Source organism: Gallus gallus, chromosome 18 (genome assembly GCF_016699485.2).
Source record: "Gallus gallus isolate bGalGal1 chromosome 18, bGalGal1.mat.broiler.GRCg7b, whole genome shotgun sequence".
Lineage (NCBI taxonomy): Eukaryota > Metazoa > Chordata > Aves > Galliformes > Phasianidae > Gallus > Gallus gallus.
In genome coordinates, this window is record NC_052549.1 from 7760676 (window position 1) to 7775817 (window position 15142).

General features: G+C 43.6%; 2 protein-coding genes across 11 annotated transcripts in view; one reads left to right on the forward strand and one right to left on the reverse strand.

The window, feature by feature from the left end:
* The window catches only part of PITPNC1 (phosphatidylinositol transfer protein cytoplasmic 1), a 70852-nt gene extending 67611 nt beyond the window's left edge, over nucleotides 1-3241 (reverse strand). For 4 of the 7 annotated variants that reach the window (XM_015279981.4, XM_015279977.4, XM_415676.8 and 1 more), the window contains exon 1: nucleotides 2905-3241. In XM_015279981.4, coding sequence (XP_015135467.1) covers nucleotides 2905-2952 — 48 coding nt within the window. In that variant the 5' untranslated portion in view covers nucleotides 2953-3241. Of the gene's footprint in view, nucleotides 1-427; nucleotides 2128-2747; nucleotides 2870-2904 lie in introns of those variants that run through there. The other 3 variants (XM_015279979.4, XM_040649785.2, XM_015279980.4) reach the window with 3 other exon arrangements.
* A 2931-nt stretch (nucleotides 3242-6172) lies between these two features.
* On the forward strand, nucleotides 6173-14205 carry PSMD12 (proteasome 26S subunit, non-ATPase 12). Of its 4 annotated transcripts, none has more exons than NM_001030706.2 (11): nucleotides 6173-6342; nucleotides 7462-7521; nucleotides 7744-7872; nucleotides 8932-9039; nucleotides 9965-10069; nucleotides 10509-10658; nucleotides 10805-10939; nucleotides 11499-11611; nucleotides 11981-12155; nucleotides 12655-12732; nucleotides 13764-14205. In NM_001030706.2, the coding sequence occupies exons 1-11, from the start codon at nucleotides 6235-6237 to the stop codon at nucleotides 13971-13973; spliced, it is 1371 nt and encodes a 456-aa protein (NP_001025877.2). In that variant the 5' UTR covers nucleotides 6173-6234; the 3' UTR covers nucleotides 13974-14205. The 4 variants fall into 4 exon arrangements, with proteins under 4 accessions (NP_001025877.2, XP_040505433.1, XP_046757992.1 ...); XM_046902036.1 differs by lacking the exon at nucleotides 6173-6342 and adding an exon at nucleotides 6366-6482; XM_046902037.1 differs by lacking the exon at nucleotides 6173-6342 and adding an exon at nucleotides 6366-6392.
* The last annotated feature ends 937 nt before the right edge of the window (nucleotides 14206-15142 follow it).

The following is a 15142-nucleotide window of genomic DNA, read 5'->3' on the forward strand; positions in this document are numbered from 1 at the left end:
TCCACACATCTACACGTTGGTGAAAATACGCTCTTTGGTTATGGCTGGAAAGAAAATGCTCAGGCGACCTCATCTGTCTGTATTAACTGCAGAGTGAATATCAGTAGCTTAGAGAAAATGTGTCATACACTTCACACCCTACTCAGGGTTTTTCTGGTACACAGGCATATGGGTTTGTCCACCTGCAGCTCTCAGAGCATAAAAACACTTCAAATGCTTTCATTGAGCTCAGGCATAAAACGTGCTTTAACAAGTTCTCTTTGTACACAAAACAGCAGACCATGAAATCTTTCAAAGAAGTGCACACAAGATTCAGAGAATACAAATACTGTTTACAAGCACATTGCTGAAATAATTTTATGTAAACAATCCACAATGGGAGAATTTATAATGCTCAGAATTCTGAGATGAGCTAAAAGCTGGGTACCTCTGGTAAAGAGAGGAATCACAGCACCCCTCAGGCCACCATTTCTGAGTGCTAAAAGGATCTTCGGTGTAAATCACAATCTCCATTGAAGAACACTTTGCAGGTCTCTGCTTGTTTGCACAACTGCTCAGCTGCTCCTGCACAGCTCATTCAGGCAGCACTGCCCACAGAACTCACTGAGCTTGTATTTACAGCATCGAATGGGCACAATTCCACCAACTTCAGCAGAGATAATCTTGCTCGAGATAAAGAACAAAGGAAAGAAATTATTTTTGTTTGGTTGGTTTTCATTTGTTTAGATACTACCTATACATGCATAGATCAGAACCAACCCATCCCACTTTCAAGAAAAATAAAAAGATGATTACTGTAATTTACATTCAGCTTTAAAATATATGCAAGCCAGCATCACATCTTTATTAGCATTTTACAGCAGTAACCAACTCCACTTTCAACATGATCCAGCAGAAATCTTTCCACCTACTCCCCCTAAAGAATATCACCTTCCACATAAATCAACTTCACCACGCTTCACCTCTTCCAAAGCAGAAGCTCACTAACATGCTAACCTGGCAGATTTCACATAATGGCATCTCTATGGCACAAAACCATATGATCCTTCCTATGAGGAATTATGCAATTATGATTTGCGGTGGGAAAGGATTGGACAATTTTTTAGCATCTCTGCTACTCTCAATGCCTTGGTGCTCCTTTCACTTGCTGCAGGACATGTTTTCAACAGACGATGCTTAATAAAGCCAACACTATGCACCCTCTTATGATATTCTCTCATATGATGTAAAGAATGAACTAATAAATTAAAATGCAAGAGGAAAAATAACCAAGAAGCAAGCTTATTCATTAATTGCAGCTGGGCTGAAGTTTGGCAACACATCCCAAGCAATTACTGCAATAGATTTCAGTTGCTTTATGTATTACTGAAAAGAAATGCCTTTTTGTAATTTGTAAGGTCTCAGTTTTAACAAAAAGAGTGAATTTGCATGCATGTAATCCAGTAGTACCACAAATGAAATACAGAGTGAACTCCAATTGGCAATGTTGTTGGCTTATTCAACCAACAGCTATGTTCTGACCTAACCTGCATAGTTCTTCCAGTAGTTGTCATTTTGCTTAGAAGTTCACATGATATTTTCTTTCACAAAAATTATTTCAAGGCTGAGCTGGGAGCCTGCAATAGTATATATGTAACAGTCCTTAACAAACTGTCAGTAAAAGTTCCCTTTAATGAATGAACCCCAGAATTGAATAGGAACTACAGCGTAGTGCCACAGCATCTCAGCAGGCACTCTTGGAACAACCACTTTGGTGCTTATGGAAGAGGAACAAAGCTGTCTCTGCCTCCTCTACTCAGAAAGTTTGTTTAATAAGACTTTTCGAAACTGAATTAGATCCGCTTCCTTCTGATGACATTAAGAGGTGATGTTCACAAGCGCAGTAGTCTGAAGACATCAGGAATTGGCTTGGATAAAATGCGGTCTACTTTAAGATAATACAAAAACCAAATAAAGTTGTGTATTGAAAAGCTACCATACAATAGCATAGCACCTTTCATAACTCCGTTGGAAAATCACCAAAATCAAAACCGATGCCTACGTACCCCCAGGCACGCGGCGGTTTGGGGTCCTGCTCCCAGCATAAGGCGCGAGCAGCGTGAAGGCAACACGCGGCGGCTTCAAGGCGCAATAACACGGAACCGCACGGCGGCACAACCCACAACCCGCGCTGGCCCCGCGCCCCCGGCACCCGCGGGCACAGCGCCCTCTGGCGGCCGTCGGCTCCGGGCGCGCCGAGGGCTGCCCCGGTTGCTGCCCCGGGTCCGGGCTGCGACGCTGCGCCCGGCTGCGGGCACCGGCGGGGCTGACTGCTGCGCCTCCGGGCGTGCGCTGCGCATGTGCGCAATTAACACTGCGCGTGTTGGTAAGCAAGTACTGCTACCGCACCTGGAACCGTAAGCAGGTAGAGTGCGGGGCGTCGGCAGATAAATAAAACGTAACGTTCCGAACGTGAATTCAGAACACGGAGAAAAAGCAGCTTGTGACTTCCAACCGTTTCGTTCCACGACCAAAGAAAAAGTTTTGCCAATAAATTACCCGCGTGCCCCACCTGCGCTAGTTCCTTCGGCAAGGTTATCTGAAGCAAAGGTGAAGACAATATTTAGAACGCGGGCTTCAGATAAACCTCCCCAGGTTCGGGATCTGACCGCGCAGCGCTCCCCCGAAAGGCCATCAGATTCCGATCCACACGTTCGGTTGCAGGAGCTTTGCAACTGACTGCCGGGCTTCCGACACGCTCCGCTTACCTCCGCTCCCGCAGGATCCCTTTATCCCGCACCGCAGACATGCCTCTCCGGGCAGCCACGAGCCCAAGTTCGTTACACGAAGGACAAACACCCGCAGCGAAGCCGACCCCAACTCGCTCGGCAGAGGAAAACCCGGGAGCAGCCGAGCGCAGCTTACCTCCTCCACGGTGAGCGGCATGCAGATCCGGTACTCCTTCATCAGCATATTCCCGTGCGTCGGTGCGGAGCGGCCAGCCGAGAAGCGCCCGATGCCGCGCAGTGCTCGCTCCCAGCCACGCGCGGGGCAGCGGTTCGCCTTCGCGTCTCCGTGCGCGTTCGGCGCCGCGTCCGCCGCACAGCCCTGCGACCGTCCGGGCGGGCGGACCCGGCGGAGAACGGCAGCGCAACCGCTCCTTTCTTCCCGTTCTTCCCCCTTCAGTCCGCGATCATGTGAATTTCGCACACGCACGGACCTCTACAAAGAAGTCTCAAAGCCGAAGCGCCGTCGCACGCTCAAAGACATCCGTCGGAAGTGCACGAAAGCGGCGGCCTCTCGCTGCTATGTCAAGACATGCCCTGGGCGGCGAAAAGACCAAACGAGCCGAGAACGCGGCTCTCGCCCCGCCGGCAGGAGAGCCGCGACGCCGATTTCCGAGACAAAGGCTTTTTCTGACGCTTCCTCCCCCGGCTGCCGAGCGCGGCTCCCGCCTCCTCCCCGACCGCCGCGGCTCCCGCTGGGCTCGGGGCAGCGCTCGGCGGCCGCGGGGCCCCGCGGTGCGGCTGGGGGCGGGCGGGCTGCGGCCGGCCTGGATGGAGCCGCGGAGCGGCGGCCCCGGCGGGGGCGCGGCTGACATCACGGCGCGGCAGGAAGGAGGGCGGGCGGCAGCCGCCGCCAATGGGGCGGATTTAAGCGGCCCGGCACGGGGAGCCGCGGGGCGGGGGGAGGGGGCGTTGGGACGGGGGCACCGCGGGCAGAAGGAGCTGTGCCGGCCGCACCCCCACCCCGCTGGGACGCGCTTTGCCGGCCGCACGACAACGCGAGGCGGCGGTCTGCGAGGGCGCAGCCCCGGGGCTGCCCGCACGGCTCCGTTACAAAAGCAGCAGCACGCAGTGCGCGCAGGGGAGATACCCGCACAGGATGTGAAGGCCTCACCCATTTCCCTTCTGGTCAGCCCGCCGCTATCAGCCTGCCGAGTTGGCTGCACAAATAAAACTGGTTTGGTTTTTCTTTCTTTCTTTCTTTTCTTTTCTTTTTTTTTTTTTTTTGGTCTCAGTTATTTACTTTCAAATGCCACATGCAAAGTTCAGTGACAAAGTGGCTCCTTCCTAATCGAACAACACAGCCAGGACCATGGGGGGAGGCCTTTCCTTTCTGATTTCTGTTAGCTAAACCTTTTTTCTAGTGTTTTTTTTTTTTTTTTGTGGTTTCAGATGAATTGTTATTAATTTCCACACACAGGCAGCTAACTGAAGCCATCTAGGAAACCCAAGCGCTTACATAACTGGGAGTCAGTCATGACATGTGTACATTGCTGCTTCTATCAAGTGAATGGCCATAAAACACAGATTGCAGGGAAGCCCTGTGACTGCAGCATGAAATAAAAAGCGCTGCGCAGACAGTGGTAGAAGACACACCTGCACTTACATCTAATTTATTTGCAAAGATCCGAGTGATTAAATGCCATATTTGGGGCAGTTTGACGTGATTTGAGGTCTACCATGAAATGCGTTTCATAACAAGAAAGAGCAGAACCCCTCAGGTTTTCATTGGCTCCGAATGCAGCTTTCAAGGCGATGTATATCATTTGAAGCCCAGACAGGACACAGTGCCATCTCCTGGAGCTAACAATGTAATTTTTCCGCTCCGTTCCATTCATGGCACATATTTCACACACTCTGACTTCCCGGTGCAGCAGAAACGCCCACACAAAGAAACAGAAAATCTAGGAGCTCTGCTAACAGCCTGGACTTTGAAATGAGGTTTGGACGACGTGCTTTATGTCTTCTGCTTCAAATTTGACAACAGCTGTTTGTAACCATCCAACCTGTAGTCGTAATCCATAACATTGGTAGCACACACTAAGGAAACTTTTATGCAAAATAGCCCAAAGAAGGCAGTACCTGCAATATCACCTATAGAGGAGAGAGATCCAAATCCAGATCTAAAACATTTACCACAGTTTTAAGTGATTTATTAGTTAGATTAAGTGGGGGAAAAGAATCATCTGGTTTCCTGCTGAAAAAATGCTGTAAAAATTGATCTTTGCACGGTGCCTTGAAGCCACTTCATTGCTAAGTCAAATGGAAACCAAACGTACTTCTCATGCTTGCTGCATTGCCCCACACGTTCTGCCTCAGCCGCAGCTCCTCCATGTGCTGCCTGCATGTACATGTGGAGGAAGAAGCTGTGACTCCAACAGTAACCTTTAGAAGCTGGGACTTTTTCTATGGAAGAAGTGGGCTCATTAGATGCTTTTTAGGGCACACCTTATTTCATTTCTGACCCACAGGAAACAAACCAACATGAAAAGCCGTTGAAGCATGCTGAACGCTGACTTGTGTCACCAAGAGTCTGCCTCTAACTCCTGGTTAGCGGCAGCAAAAGACAAGCTGTTTCTTCAGGTATTTTAGTAACACCTTTTAATTGCCACCAAGAAGCCCTCAACACAGGGTATAATTTCACGGCAGATTCTTTTTTTTTTTTCTCCTGCGTGTTACAGATGACCTCTATGGCCGTGGGGCATCCCCTGGTGGGCAGCTCCTTCCCAGCCGCTCCACAGCGGACACGAGGAAACCCGCGCCTCTGCGGGTTTCTGCAGTGGGAGCGGTGCTGTGGGGGCTGCGGCCTCACCCGCACCACACAGCGGTGCTCCACCGGGGGCTTTGGTCCTACAGAGCGTTATCGCCTCCTGCCCTCGCTGCGGGGCTCGGGGCTGGCAGGAGGTGCTTTGCAACACCGCACCACTGCACAGCGTTTTCCACCGAGGCCGCAGCACGGTATTGCTACGCTGCGTTTGCCTCAGAATGTGGGGAAATTGCGTAAAACTGCGGTGGTACTGACTCATTCCCCCCCATACGGCCACAGCGCGGCCTCACGCTACGGACGTGTGAGATGTGAGCAACACCGCGGCGTGGGAGCCGTGCCAGCGCCGTGCCCCGGCTTCAGCCAGCAGCCCGAGGGGCGCGCGGAGCGCTGAGGTAATTCGCGGGCAGCGCTGTGAGCTGCGAACCGCCACTCCGAACGGCGGGAAACGGCGGGAAACGCCACTCTGCTAACCGCCCGCTGAGGCGCCCGCTTCGCCTTGCACTGACCGCTCCGCTGAAGCGCTCCCCCCACGCCCCGCCCCGTCCCGCCCCGCCCCGCCCCGCCCCGCGCCGCTCAGAGGTGCCCGCGGCAGCGCCTGCTTGGTGCAGTGCGGGGCCTTCCGCCGGGCTGTCTTAACCGCGCCTGCGCGCCGCGCTGCTTCCGGTGTGTGTTCGCGGGGGGACGCGGAGCGGAGCCGGGGCCATGGCGGAGGGCGGCGCGGAGCGGGCCGATGGCCGCATCGTGAAAATGGAGGTGGATTATAGCGCGACGGTGGACCAGCGGCTGCCCGAGTGCGAGCGACTGGCGCAGGTGTGGCGGGGCGAAGGGCGGGCGGTGCGGATGGGCTGAGTCATGGCACGGTGCGGGCTAGGCCTGGGCTGCGTGGGGCTGAGGGAGACGAGAGCAGAGGCCGGGCTGCGGCCGGACGGGGGACCGAGCGGGCGGCTCTGGTGCGCAGAACGGGGCGGAGGTGGTCGTTTCTTGGAGGAGCGCTGCGCGTTGGACGCCTCCGTTCTGCTGTCCCGTGTCAGGCTGGCGGTCAGCGCACGTCAGCCGCGTAGCTCAGTTCTGTGCGCCCCGAAAACGAATAGAGGCCCTGGCCGTGAGTAGGGGCCTCTGCTGAGTAACGGGTGTGCGCAGCCACGGGGTGCGGGTATGGTACAGCTGAGGTTTCTCTATGGACCTTGTTTTGTAGTGCAGAGGTTCTCAAACCCCAGAGCAGTGGGACTGGATTTGCTGCCCTGTTCCAGCAGGATGGCATCTGGTTCCTACGCACTAGTAGTAATTTGCTTACTCAGCAAGCCTGGTGAGAGATGTGCCGGGCTGTATGGTGTATTGTAGAATTTTTTAGGCAGTAGCATTCAGATAAGAAGGCTGTATGTTCTGCTGCCTTCAGACTGCTACTACCACAGACGTTTCATCCCATGGGTGCAGCTCTGTATAAGTATGGGCATCGTGGCCATGTTTCTTTCCCACAGCATGTGTAAACTCAGTAGCAATAAGAGCTCATCCTTCACAGACCTTGTCTATACTTTGGAAGAATTTCAGTGCAATAGGTGTGTTTTAGAACCAGTTTTCTTTTTCTTTCATTGTTAATCTTCTAGTTTCTAAACATTCTGCAGTCCCAAAGATGCTATTGGCTGTTACAAATTGTCTCGTACTATTTTTTGCCCAGTGTTTTGCTACGACTTACAATTTCCTTCTAAAAGTATATTGTGGCATCTTACTCCCTTTAGAAAAAGCAAAAATCCAAAAAGCAGGACTATTGTAATTCCATCCCTAGGCACTGAAGCATATGGTTTGTGTTCTACAATGTATTGTTATTGAGATATGGTGAATGCGGGTGAAAGTGACAGTGAAAGTCTTTTAAAAGTTTTTAAACTGAATTGTATTTTTCTACTTGTGATATTTCTTTTCCTATCGCACCAGGAGGGGAGATTGCAAGAAGTAATTGAAAACCTTCTCTCCTTGGAAAAACAAACGCGAACGGTAAGTATGCTGTGCATCATTCAGTGCTGTGCTGGTTTACACACACCCCCACCCCGTTCCACTGTATTAAAGTTAAAGGGAATCGTGGCATCAGTCTTTTGTCATTCTTATCAGTGAGACTAGATATAGTGGATTTTTCTCCTCTTTATATCTTAGCAATGCAAGTGATAGAGATCTGCAGGTTGCTTTTCCCATCACTAATACACTGCTTGTTTGTTACAGGCTTCTGACATGGTTTCCACATCGCGTATCTTAGTGGCTATAGTGAAGATGTGTTATGAAGCTAAAGACTGGGATGCTCTGAATGAAAATATTATTCTTCTGTCAAAGAGAAGAAGTCAGTTAAAACAGGTAAATTTAATCCTTAGAAACAAAACATAAAATTGTATTTACATTTGTATTATTATATCTGATTCTCTGCTATGAAGAGACTTCACAGACTTTCTAGCACTTACCTGAATGCACTGCATTTAGCTTCTGCTGACGTTTTCTGGTAGGCATGCAAAAGCCAATAATGGAACCAATGTTTAAAATTAATCTCTTCACTTTGTACCTGAGCTCTATTCTCGGCAACGCACCTGTGGCTGTTTTGCTTTTGGTGCATGCCAATACTTTTACACTGCTGTTCGCCTTTACAGTCACCAGCAGTCTAAGCTGTAGACATGGTCTTAATTTTTTTGTGTTCGCATGAGGTATACATTAAACAGTTATTGGAATTTGTTGTGATGAAATAAGGACTATACTTTACATGCTTGCTTTCAAAACTCTCATAATCGGGAATTCAGTTCTGTCAGAGAAATCAGCTATCAAGATTGCTGAAAATGCTTGCATTTGAGAAAGTACAAAGTGTATTGTGCAGCATGTTTATTTTTACCTAATTAGAAGTTAGCAAAAGGCAATTTTAATGGCATCATTACTTCAGGAAGAAAAAAGGTTATCTACTTTCTAACATGGTGAAACGTGATTTTGTGTGGAAGACATTTCTCTAACTTGCACAAGTTGTGGCTGAAGATGAAATCAGCTGTTTTTCTTTACATAGTTTCTAGAAGTTTCATTCAGGTTTTCTGGAAGTAGGTATTTCAGTAATAACTGTGGCAGCTTTATCAGTGTTGTTACCAGAACACACTCCAGTAATCTGTGCTTACCACTGAAGGGTGCCAGCCTGTTAGCGCTTATCTGCAAATCTGCAGAGATAGAAAGGATCAGTCCTAGTTCCTCCTCTTCCTTCCCTTCTTGAAAAATCTATGGGTGTCCTAAAGACGAAAAACTACTGCACACACTTAAGAGAAGATCTGTGATTAGATTTGCCTTGCATGCATGTTGAGTCTCTTTAGTTTAATATTAAATTATTTAATGTCTGAATGCATTTGAGAAACCTACAATGATTTTTCTATTCTGTTATTGTACCAGGCAGTTGCTAAAATGGTCCAGCAGTGCTGCACTTACGTTGAAGACATCACAGACTTACCAGTGAAACTGCGCTTAATTGACACGTTGCGTACAGTTACAGAAGGAAAAGTAAGATTTTGTTTTAAGACTGAATATCTGAAAGGTAGAATAAAAATGCTCACCTTCTTTAAAAGCATAGCTTCTGAATGTTATTTTTCACCTTGCTCAAATGAGAGCAGAAGTATATTTTTAAATTAACTTGAGAATTTCTTTCCCAGGAAGACTACAGATATTTTCCCAATTTCATAATTAAGTGACTTGCCAAAACACCAATCATATTTCCATTATGTATAGTTTTAGGTGTATTATTAATATAATAAGTTGTACACTTGAGAATTTGAAAGTGCCATCTTTCACTTTTTAAAATGTTACATATTTGAATTAGTTAGAAATGGGTAGTTTAAATTGTTTTCTCCTGCATTTAGTAAGGTGGTATGTACAGTTGTGGTAATCAGAAACATTGAGTCCATTATTTACAGATCATTCCTTTTAATGCCCCCCCCCCCCCAAAAAAAAAAAGGATCTATTCTGAATGAAAGCAGGTTTGTATTAATGTTATGGCTTTTTCCTGTTCAAAGTTAGTCTGAGCTGTTAGTTGAGTATGTTTGCCTTATGGCTGGTTAGGAGTGAGTGCAATAATGCAAAGAGTAGTACTTGGTGCGTGTTAACTTCATATCTATTTCAGTATATTTTAGCAGGCAAACTGTCTAATGCTTCATTTGCTATGCAGATTCTTTTATGTTTGTGTAGGGAATGGTAAAGGAATTTAGGCATTTTTTTAAGATTAATTTGGTCCAAATAGTTCAATTTTTCCACCTACCCATTATATTTTATCAGTGTATTTTTGTGGATGGCATCACTACAGTATATGGATGCACGTGGAATTAATTAGTTGCATAAAAATGTTAAGTAGATGTCTTATAGGGTTGTGGTCTTATAGTTTATGTCCCTTTTTAGAAAATTCCAACATATAAATTGCTACTTCTGATTTCAGATATATGTGGAAATCGAACGTGCTCGCCTGACAAAGACACTTGCAACAATAAAAGAACAGAATGGTGAAGTGAAAGAGGCTGCCTCTATTCTGCAAGAATTGCAGGTAACACGCTGTGTAATCATAATCGCTGTGTATTACATCAGTAATAAAAACTAATACTGACTGTTCGTAGATTATTGTTCTGCAACTTAATCATGTGCATCTGCAGAAAATGCCTGGAATGAGATTAACTTTTATGAGTGAGATTGTAATTCAGTTTTAAGTGCTTTTGTTAGAGTTCTGTGGTTAAATTTCATGGAATATTTCCCTTTTTGAATTTCAGTTTGCTCTGCTCAGTAATACAGTGAATTAGACATTAGTGATTGTTTTTTCTTGTGTAAGTAAGGGCTGTAATTCAAAATTAAATAACCTTTTCACATTTTCACTTGCTCTGGAACAGCTGAGCTTGTTTGTTTTTTTTTCTTTGTGAATCACAGTATGCTTCTCTGTTTTACATGATCTGACTCTGACACAGTGATAAATAGTTGCATTTTCATTTTAGGTGGAAACTTACGGTTCAATGGAAAAGAAAGAACGTGTAGAATTTATCCTTGAGCAGATGAGGCTCTGTCTAGCTGTAAAAGACTACATTCGGACTCAAATTATCAGCAAAAAAATTAATACAAAATTTTTTCAAGAAGAAAACACAGAAGTAAGTCACTTGAGGTTTTTTTTCTCCTTATTTTAATCTGTCATGCTTTCCTTCAGGTCCACGTATATTTAAATCTTTTATTTTCTGGGGTGGTTTTGGATTTCATTTACATGACTAATAGAACTGTTGTAATTCCACTGTTTCAGAAACTAAAATTGAAATACTACAACCTAATGATCCAGCTGGATCAACACGAAGGCTCCTACCTCTCCATTTGTAAGCACTACAGAGCCATTTATGATACTCCATGTATTCAAGCTGAGAGTGAAAAGTGGCAGCAGGTAAAAACAACAACAAAAGAACCAGACAGCAAACAAAATGTCTGTATTTTCACATGGCAAATACCTATTCAGCCATGTCATTACCAGATCAATTTACAATAGATTAAGTTGCTCTTAAGTCTATTCTTGTTACTTTCAAATACCAGATCATATTAACAAATTGGTTAGTTGAGAATGGGTGTAATAAAGTTGATGTCAAAAGAATATTTATACCCAATTTCTTTTACTGTCTTTAAAATCTTGAGAATATCTTTTTGGTTTTGTGGAAGTGCACAAATTAGAAACAGCTCTGCAAGTCCTTATACTGTTGTATATGAAATGGGAATGTTATACATTTAAGTAAAAAAAAAAAATCTTTGAAATTTGGAATTTTAGTTAACCTGTATCAATTTAAATGTATTGCTATGAAGGGAGGTTCATTTCTGCAACATCAATTTCACCTTACTTTCTTAATATGTTTGACATAACCATTTTATGTGTTAAATTCTAAGCTCTGTGAAGTAGTTTTCAATGCTTCTGTTTAGTTATGGAAAAAAAAACCCACTCTTTCTTATCACAGGCACTGAAGAGCGTTGTTCTTTATGTTATTCTTTCACCTTATGACAACGAACAATCTGATTTGGTGCACAGAATTAGTAGTGACAAAAAGCTAGAAGAAATCCCGAAGTATAAGTAAGTGCTCTTTCTAATAAGCAATTCTCAGGCCAAAGGCATCTCTTACACTAGCTGCGTAGGTGAAATCTGTTTATGCTGAGTCTCCTGTAAACATATCAGCATTTATTGTATGAAAAATACTGCAAAACTTTAGTGATTGTGTGTTACAAGTTAAAAGAAATATCACTGTTTATAAGAGAAAACTTCATTAGAAACAGTTGGACTTTAACTATCCATGTAGTGTGAAGTATTAGAGGTTATACTTACGAAGAACAATGAGTATTAATGGTAATGAAAACATTTTAAGTGATTTATCTGATTTATTTAAGTACAAAGTATGCCTTGTTGATAAAGGATTGTAAGTCACCCATAGTAAATCATTTGCAGAGACCTCCTAAAATTATTTACCACCATGGAGTTGATGCGATGGACTGCCCTAGTTGAAGAATATGGGAAAGAATTGAGAGAAGGGTCCCTCGACAGTCCTGCAACAGATGTTTTTGGCTGTACAGAGGAAGGTGAAAAGAGATGGAAAGATTTAAAGAACAGAGTTGTGGAACATGTAAGTATGGCTCATCCTTTACAAATTAGCTATGTACGCTATGTCTGAACTAAAAATGCTTTTTGCTTGCCATACTTCTGTTACAGAGGTATTTTTCATGTAGGAAAGCAGCAGATAAGTTGCATTTTCCATTATGTTCTGTTTTTCAATTGTTGATATGTGCATAGTATAGATACGCACTTGGCCAGGAAAAAAAGCATATTGTGCTCATATTTTAAGGATTTAGCATTCACGTTTCAGTAGAGTAAAACCTTGTCTTGCTTTGCCTTAAGTTAATAATTAGTTGATTTTGTTACTTAATAATTTGTCACGCAGAGACTATTAATTATATGTTTCACAAGCACGATAACTGTCCACAACTCATTTACATAATTTATGCTGGACTGCCATTAGAGCACTATAGGTCCTAATCTGCTTTTAATATTGACTTTTATATTTTTGCAGCCTGCCTCAATTATTTTTTGCACATAACCCTCTACTCTGAACACTTTTATTCCAGAATATTAGAATAATGGCTAAATATTATACCAGAATTACAATGAAGAGAATGGCACAGCTCCTGGATCTGTCCGTTGATGTAAGTGTTGCCTTGCTTACTCTCCTTTCATAAAGGGAATAGAAATGTGTGTGTGTGTGTGTGCGTGCTTGTGGCAAGAATATAAGTACTCAGCAGAGTAACATTCCTTTAATTTGATTTTTTTTTAAATCTTTTTTTCTTAAAAAGCTCTGAAAACAGTGCTGTAGACCATCATTGCTTTATTTTACAGACAATGCAGAAAAACAGCATTGTAGAAATGCACTGCTTGGTTAAAAAAAAAAAAAACTTCTCAGGATTTACACGTGTGTTTATTAGTGTTCATGGATATAGTATCTATTGCTGCTTGTATATGTATATGCCACTGTAGTATTCTTCACATCTCATTCCACTGTACTACCAGTGCTTGTCAGCTTTTACCAGGAAGAACAAAGCATGCTATAGTGATAGGAAGCATTAACTGAACTTTTGTTCATTGGGCTCTTTAGATGCGAAGCAGTAGAAAAGCCTGAGTAATAATATGTTAATCTATGTATTTGCTACTTTTCTTCCACTGTTCAGTATCAGGACCTGCGTGTTTTTTCATACCATTATGGAAATCAGAAAAGTTGATGTTTTTTTTTTAAATCCAGACAGAACTGGCTGTCACAATGCAAGTGCCCATAAGGCAAAAGCTGATAGTGAAAATGGGTTTGTGCTCGGGGTCATATTTCAGTGCTGGAGCTCCTTGTCCTGTATTTCACTGTGGAAAAAGCTCTTGTCATTGAGTGAGGAAATCTGACTGATGATACAGGGTTTCTCATCCTTAATTCACAGGGATTTTCCTACGTCTTGCTTGTCAGAAAATGCAGTCTGATATCTGTGTAGCCAGGTACTCTGAAGTGTAGAAGTCTGTTGGTGTAATATTACACCAATGTGTAATATTAAAGTATTATGCTGTTTTTAAATACAGTGTTATTAAAGCTGGATTATTTCTGTTAGCTTCTTTGTGCTTTAATGCTGTTTGGGTGGACTTCTGATGCTTTGAAGATAAAAATGCTATTTCCTTGACTTAGTACTGTTTGTCTTTGCAGGAATCGGAGGAGTTCCTGTCTAACCTAGTAGTTAACAAGACCATCTTTGCTAAAGTAGACAGGCTGGCAGGAATTATCAATTTCCAGAGGCCTAAGGATCCAAACAATATACTGAATGACTGGTCTCACAAGCTGAACTCACTAATGGCCCTAGTTAACAAAACCACACATCTCATTGCCAAAGAGGAGATGATACATAACCTACAGTAAGGTGCCTCAATAATCTCAGTGCTTTTAAAGAAGGCATTAAATCTTCATAATAGAGACTATTATTACAGTGTGTATATGTTTTTTTTTCTCCCCATCAGGGCTTCCTGGTCTAAAATTTAGAACATAATTCTGAAATTCCTGTTGACAGTTGAGTTCCCTTGATTATTCATTCAGTTGTTAAACATTTTTGCTACAATTGGTGAAAGAACATAATAAAACTGTATTGCCTGTATAATGGTAGTCTTGTGATTTATTCTCTCCCATTTATGCTTTTATCTCCATAATTCATGATTCTATGGTTATTTCATTAAAGGAATATTTCTGAGGCTATGATTGAGAGGACATACCGTAAATAAAGTTAAAAACGTAGTGTTTTACAGTAGCATGCACTGAGGTGATATGCTAATAGTATGAAGTTACGTCAAAGGTCAACAGCAAGGCATGCCTGCTTCTTAAGAAATGCACTGGAGATGTTTGATCTTGACAGTATGGGATTAAACGATTACATTGATCTGAACTTTGTAGTTTCTCTATCTGCTGTGTACTTTCAACATCCCCTTAGTGCTGTTCGCTACTTAATGCTCTCCTTTTGTGGCTCAAATTAAAAATGAGCAAGAATTAGCTGGAATATCCTTACTTTAGAAATTACATGTGTTAAAGGAGTTGACGAAATATTACCTTTGGATAATTATGTAGTAAGATTAAAGTTGAGATCATTTGTATGTTGGAGGACACTGGAGGAATTCCAGGGGAATTTTCATGCTGCAAAATCAGATCTTGCTACTCCTCAGTCTGGTGATCAGCCTGGAAAGTTTGCTTTGTTGTTTAATAAGATGAAGAATTATTGTTGCTATCTAACCTCAGGTCTACCACTGACTTGTTTGTGGCAGAAGGTAAACCACTTCACTTCTGTTAGTTTCCCATGACTGCTGCTTCTGAGAGAGTTAAAAATTACAAAGATCTTGTGTGCTAAGCCTTGGAACATTACTTCTATTATTGCAATCAGTCTGAAGCTTCTATTGAGAAAGATCTGTTTCACTTTCTAGAGGTGAAAGAGATCTACTGGCATGTTATGCTGCAGGGTCTGTGAGACAGTTCAGTGCTGTATGTAATTGTGCTTACTAATTGCCCATGTTAATTATAATGGGGTTTCCTGACTACCTTCAGAA

Coding starts and splice junctions, on each gene's coding strand:
- PSMD12 (NM_001030706.2), top strand. CDS start 6,235: ATGGCGGAGGGCGGCGCGGAGCGGGCCGATGGCCGCATCGTGAAAATG. Junction 7,522..7,743: donor TGGAAAAACAAACGCGAACG/GTAAGTATGCTG, acceptor TGTTTGTTACAG/GCTTCTGACATGGTTTCCAC. Junction 10,070..10,508: donor CTATTCTGCAAGAATTGCAG/GTAACACGCTGT, acceptor TTTTCATTTTAG/GTGGAAACTTACGGTTCAAT.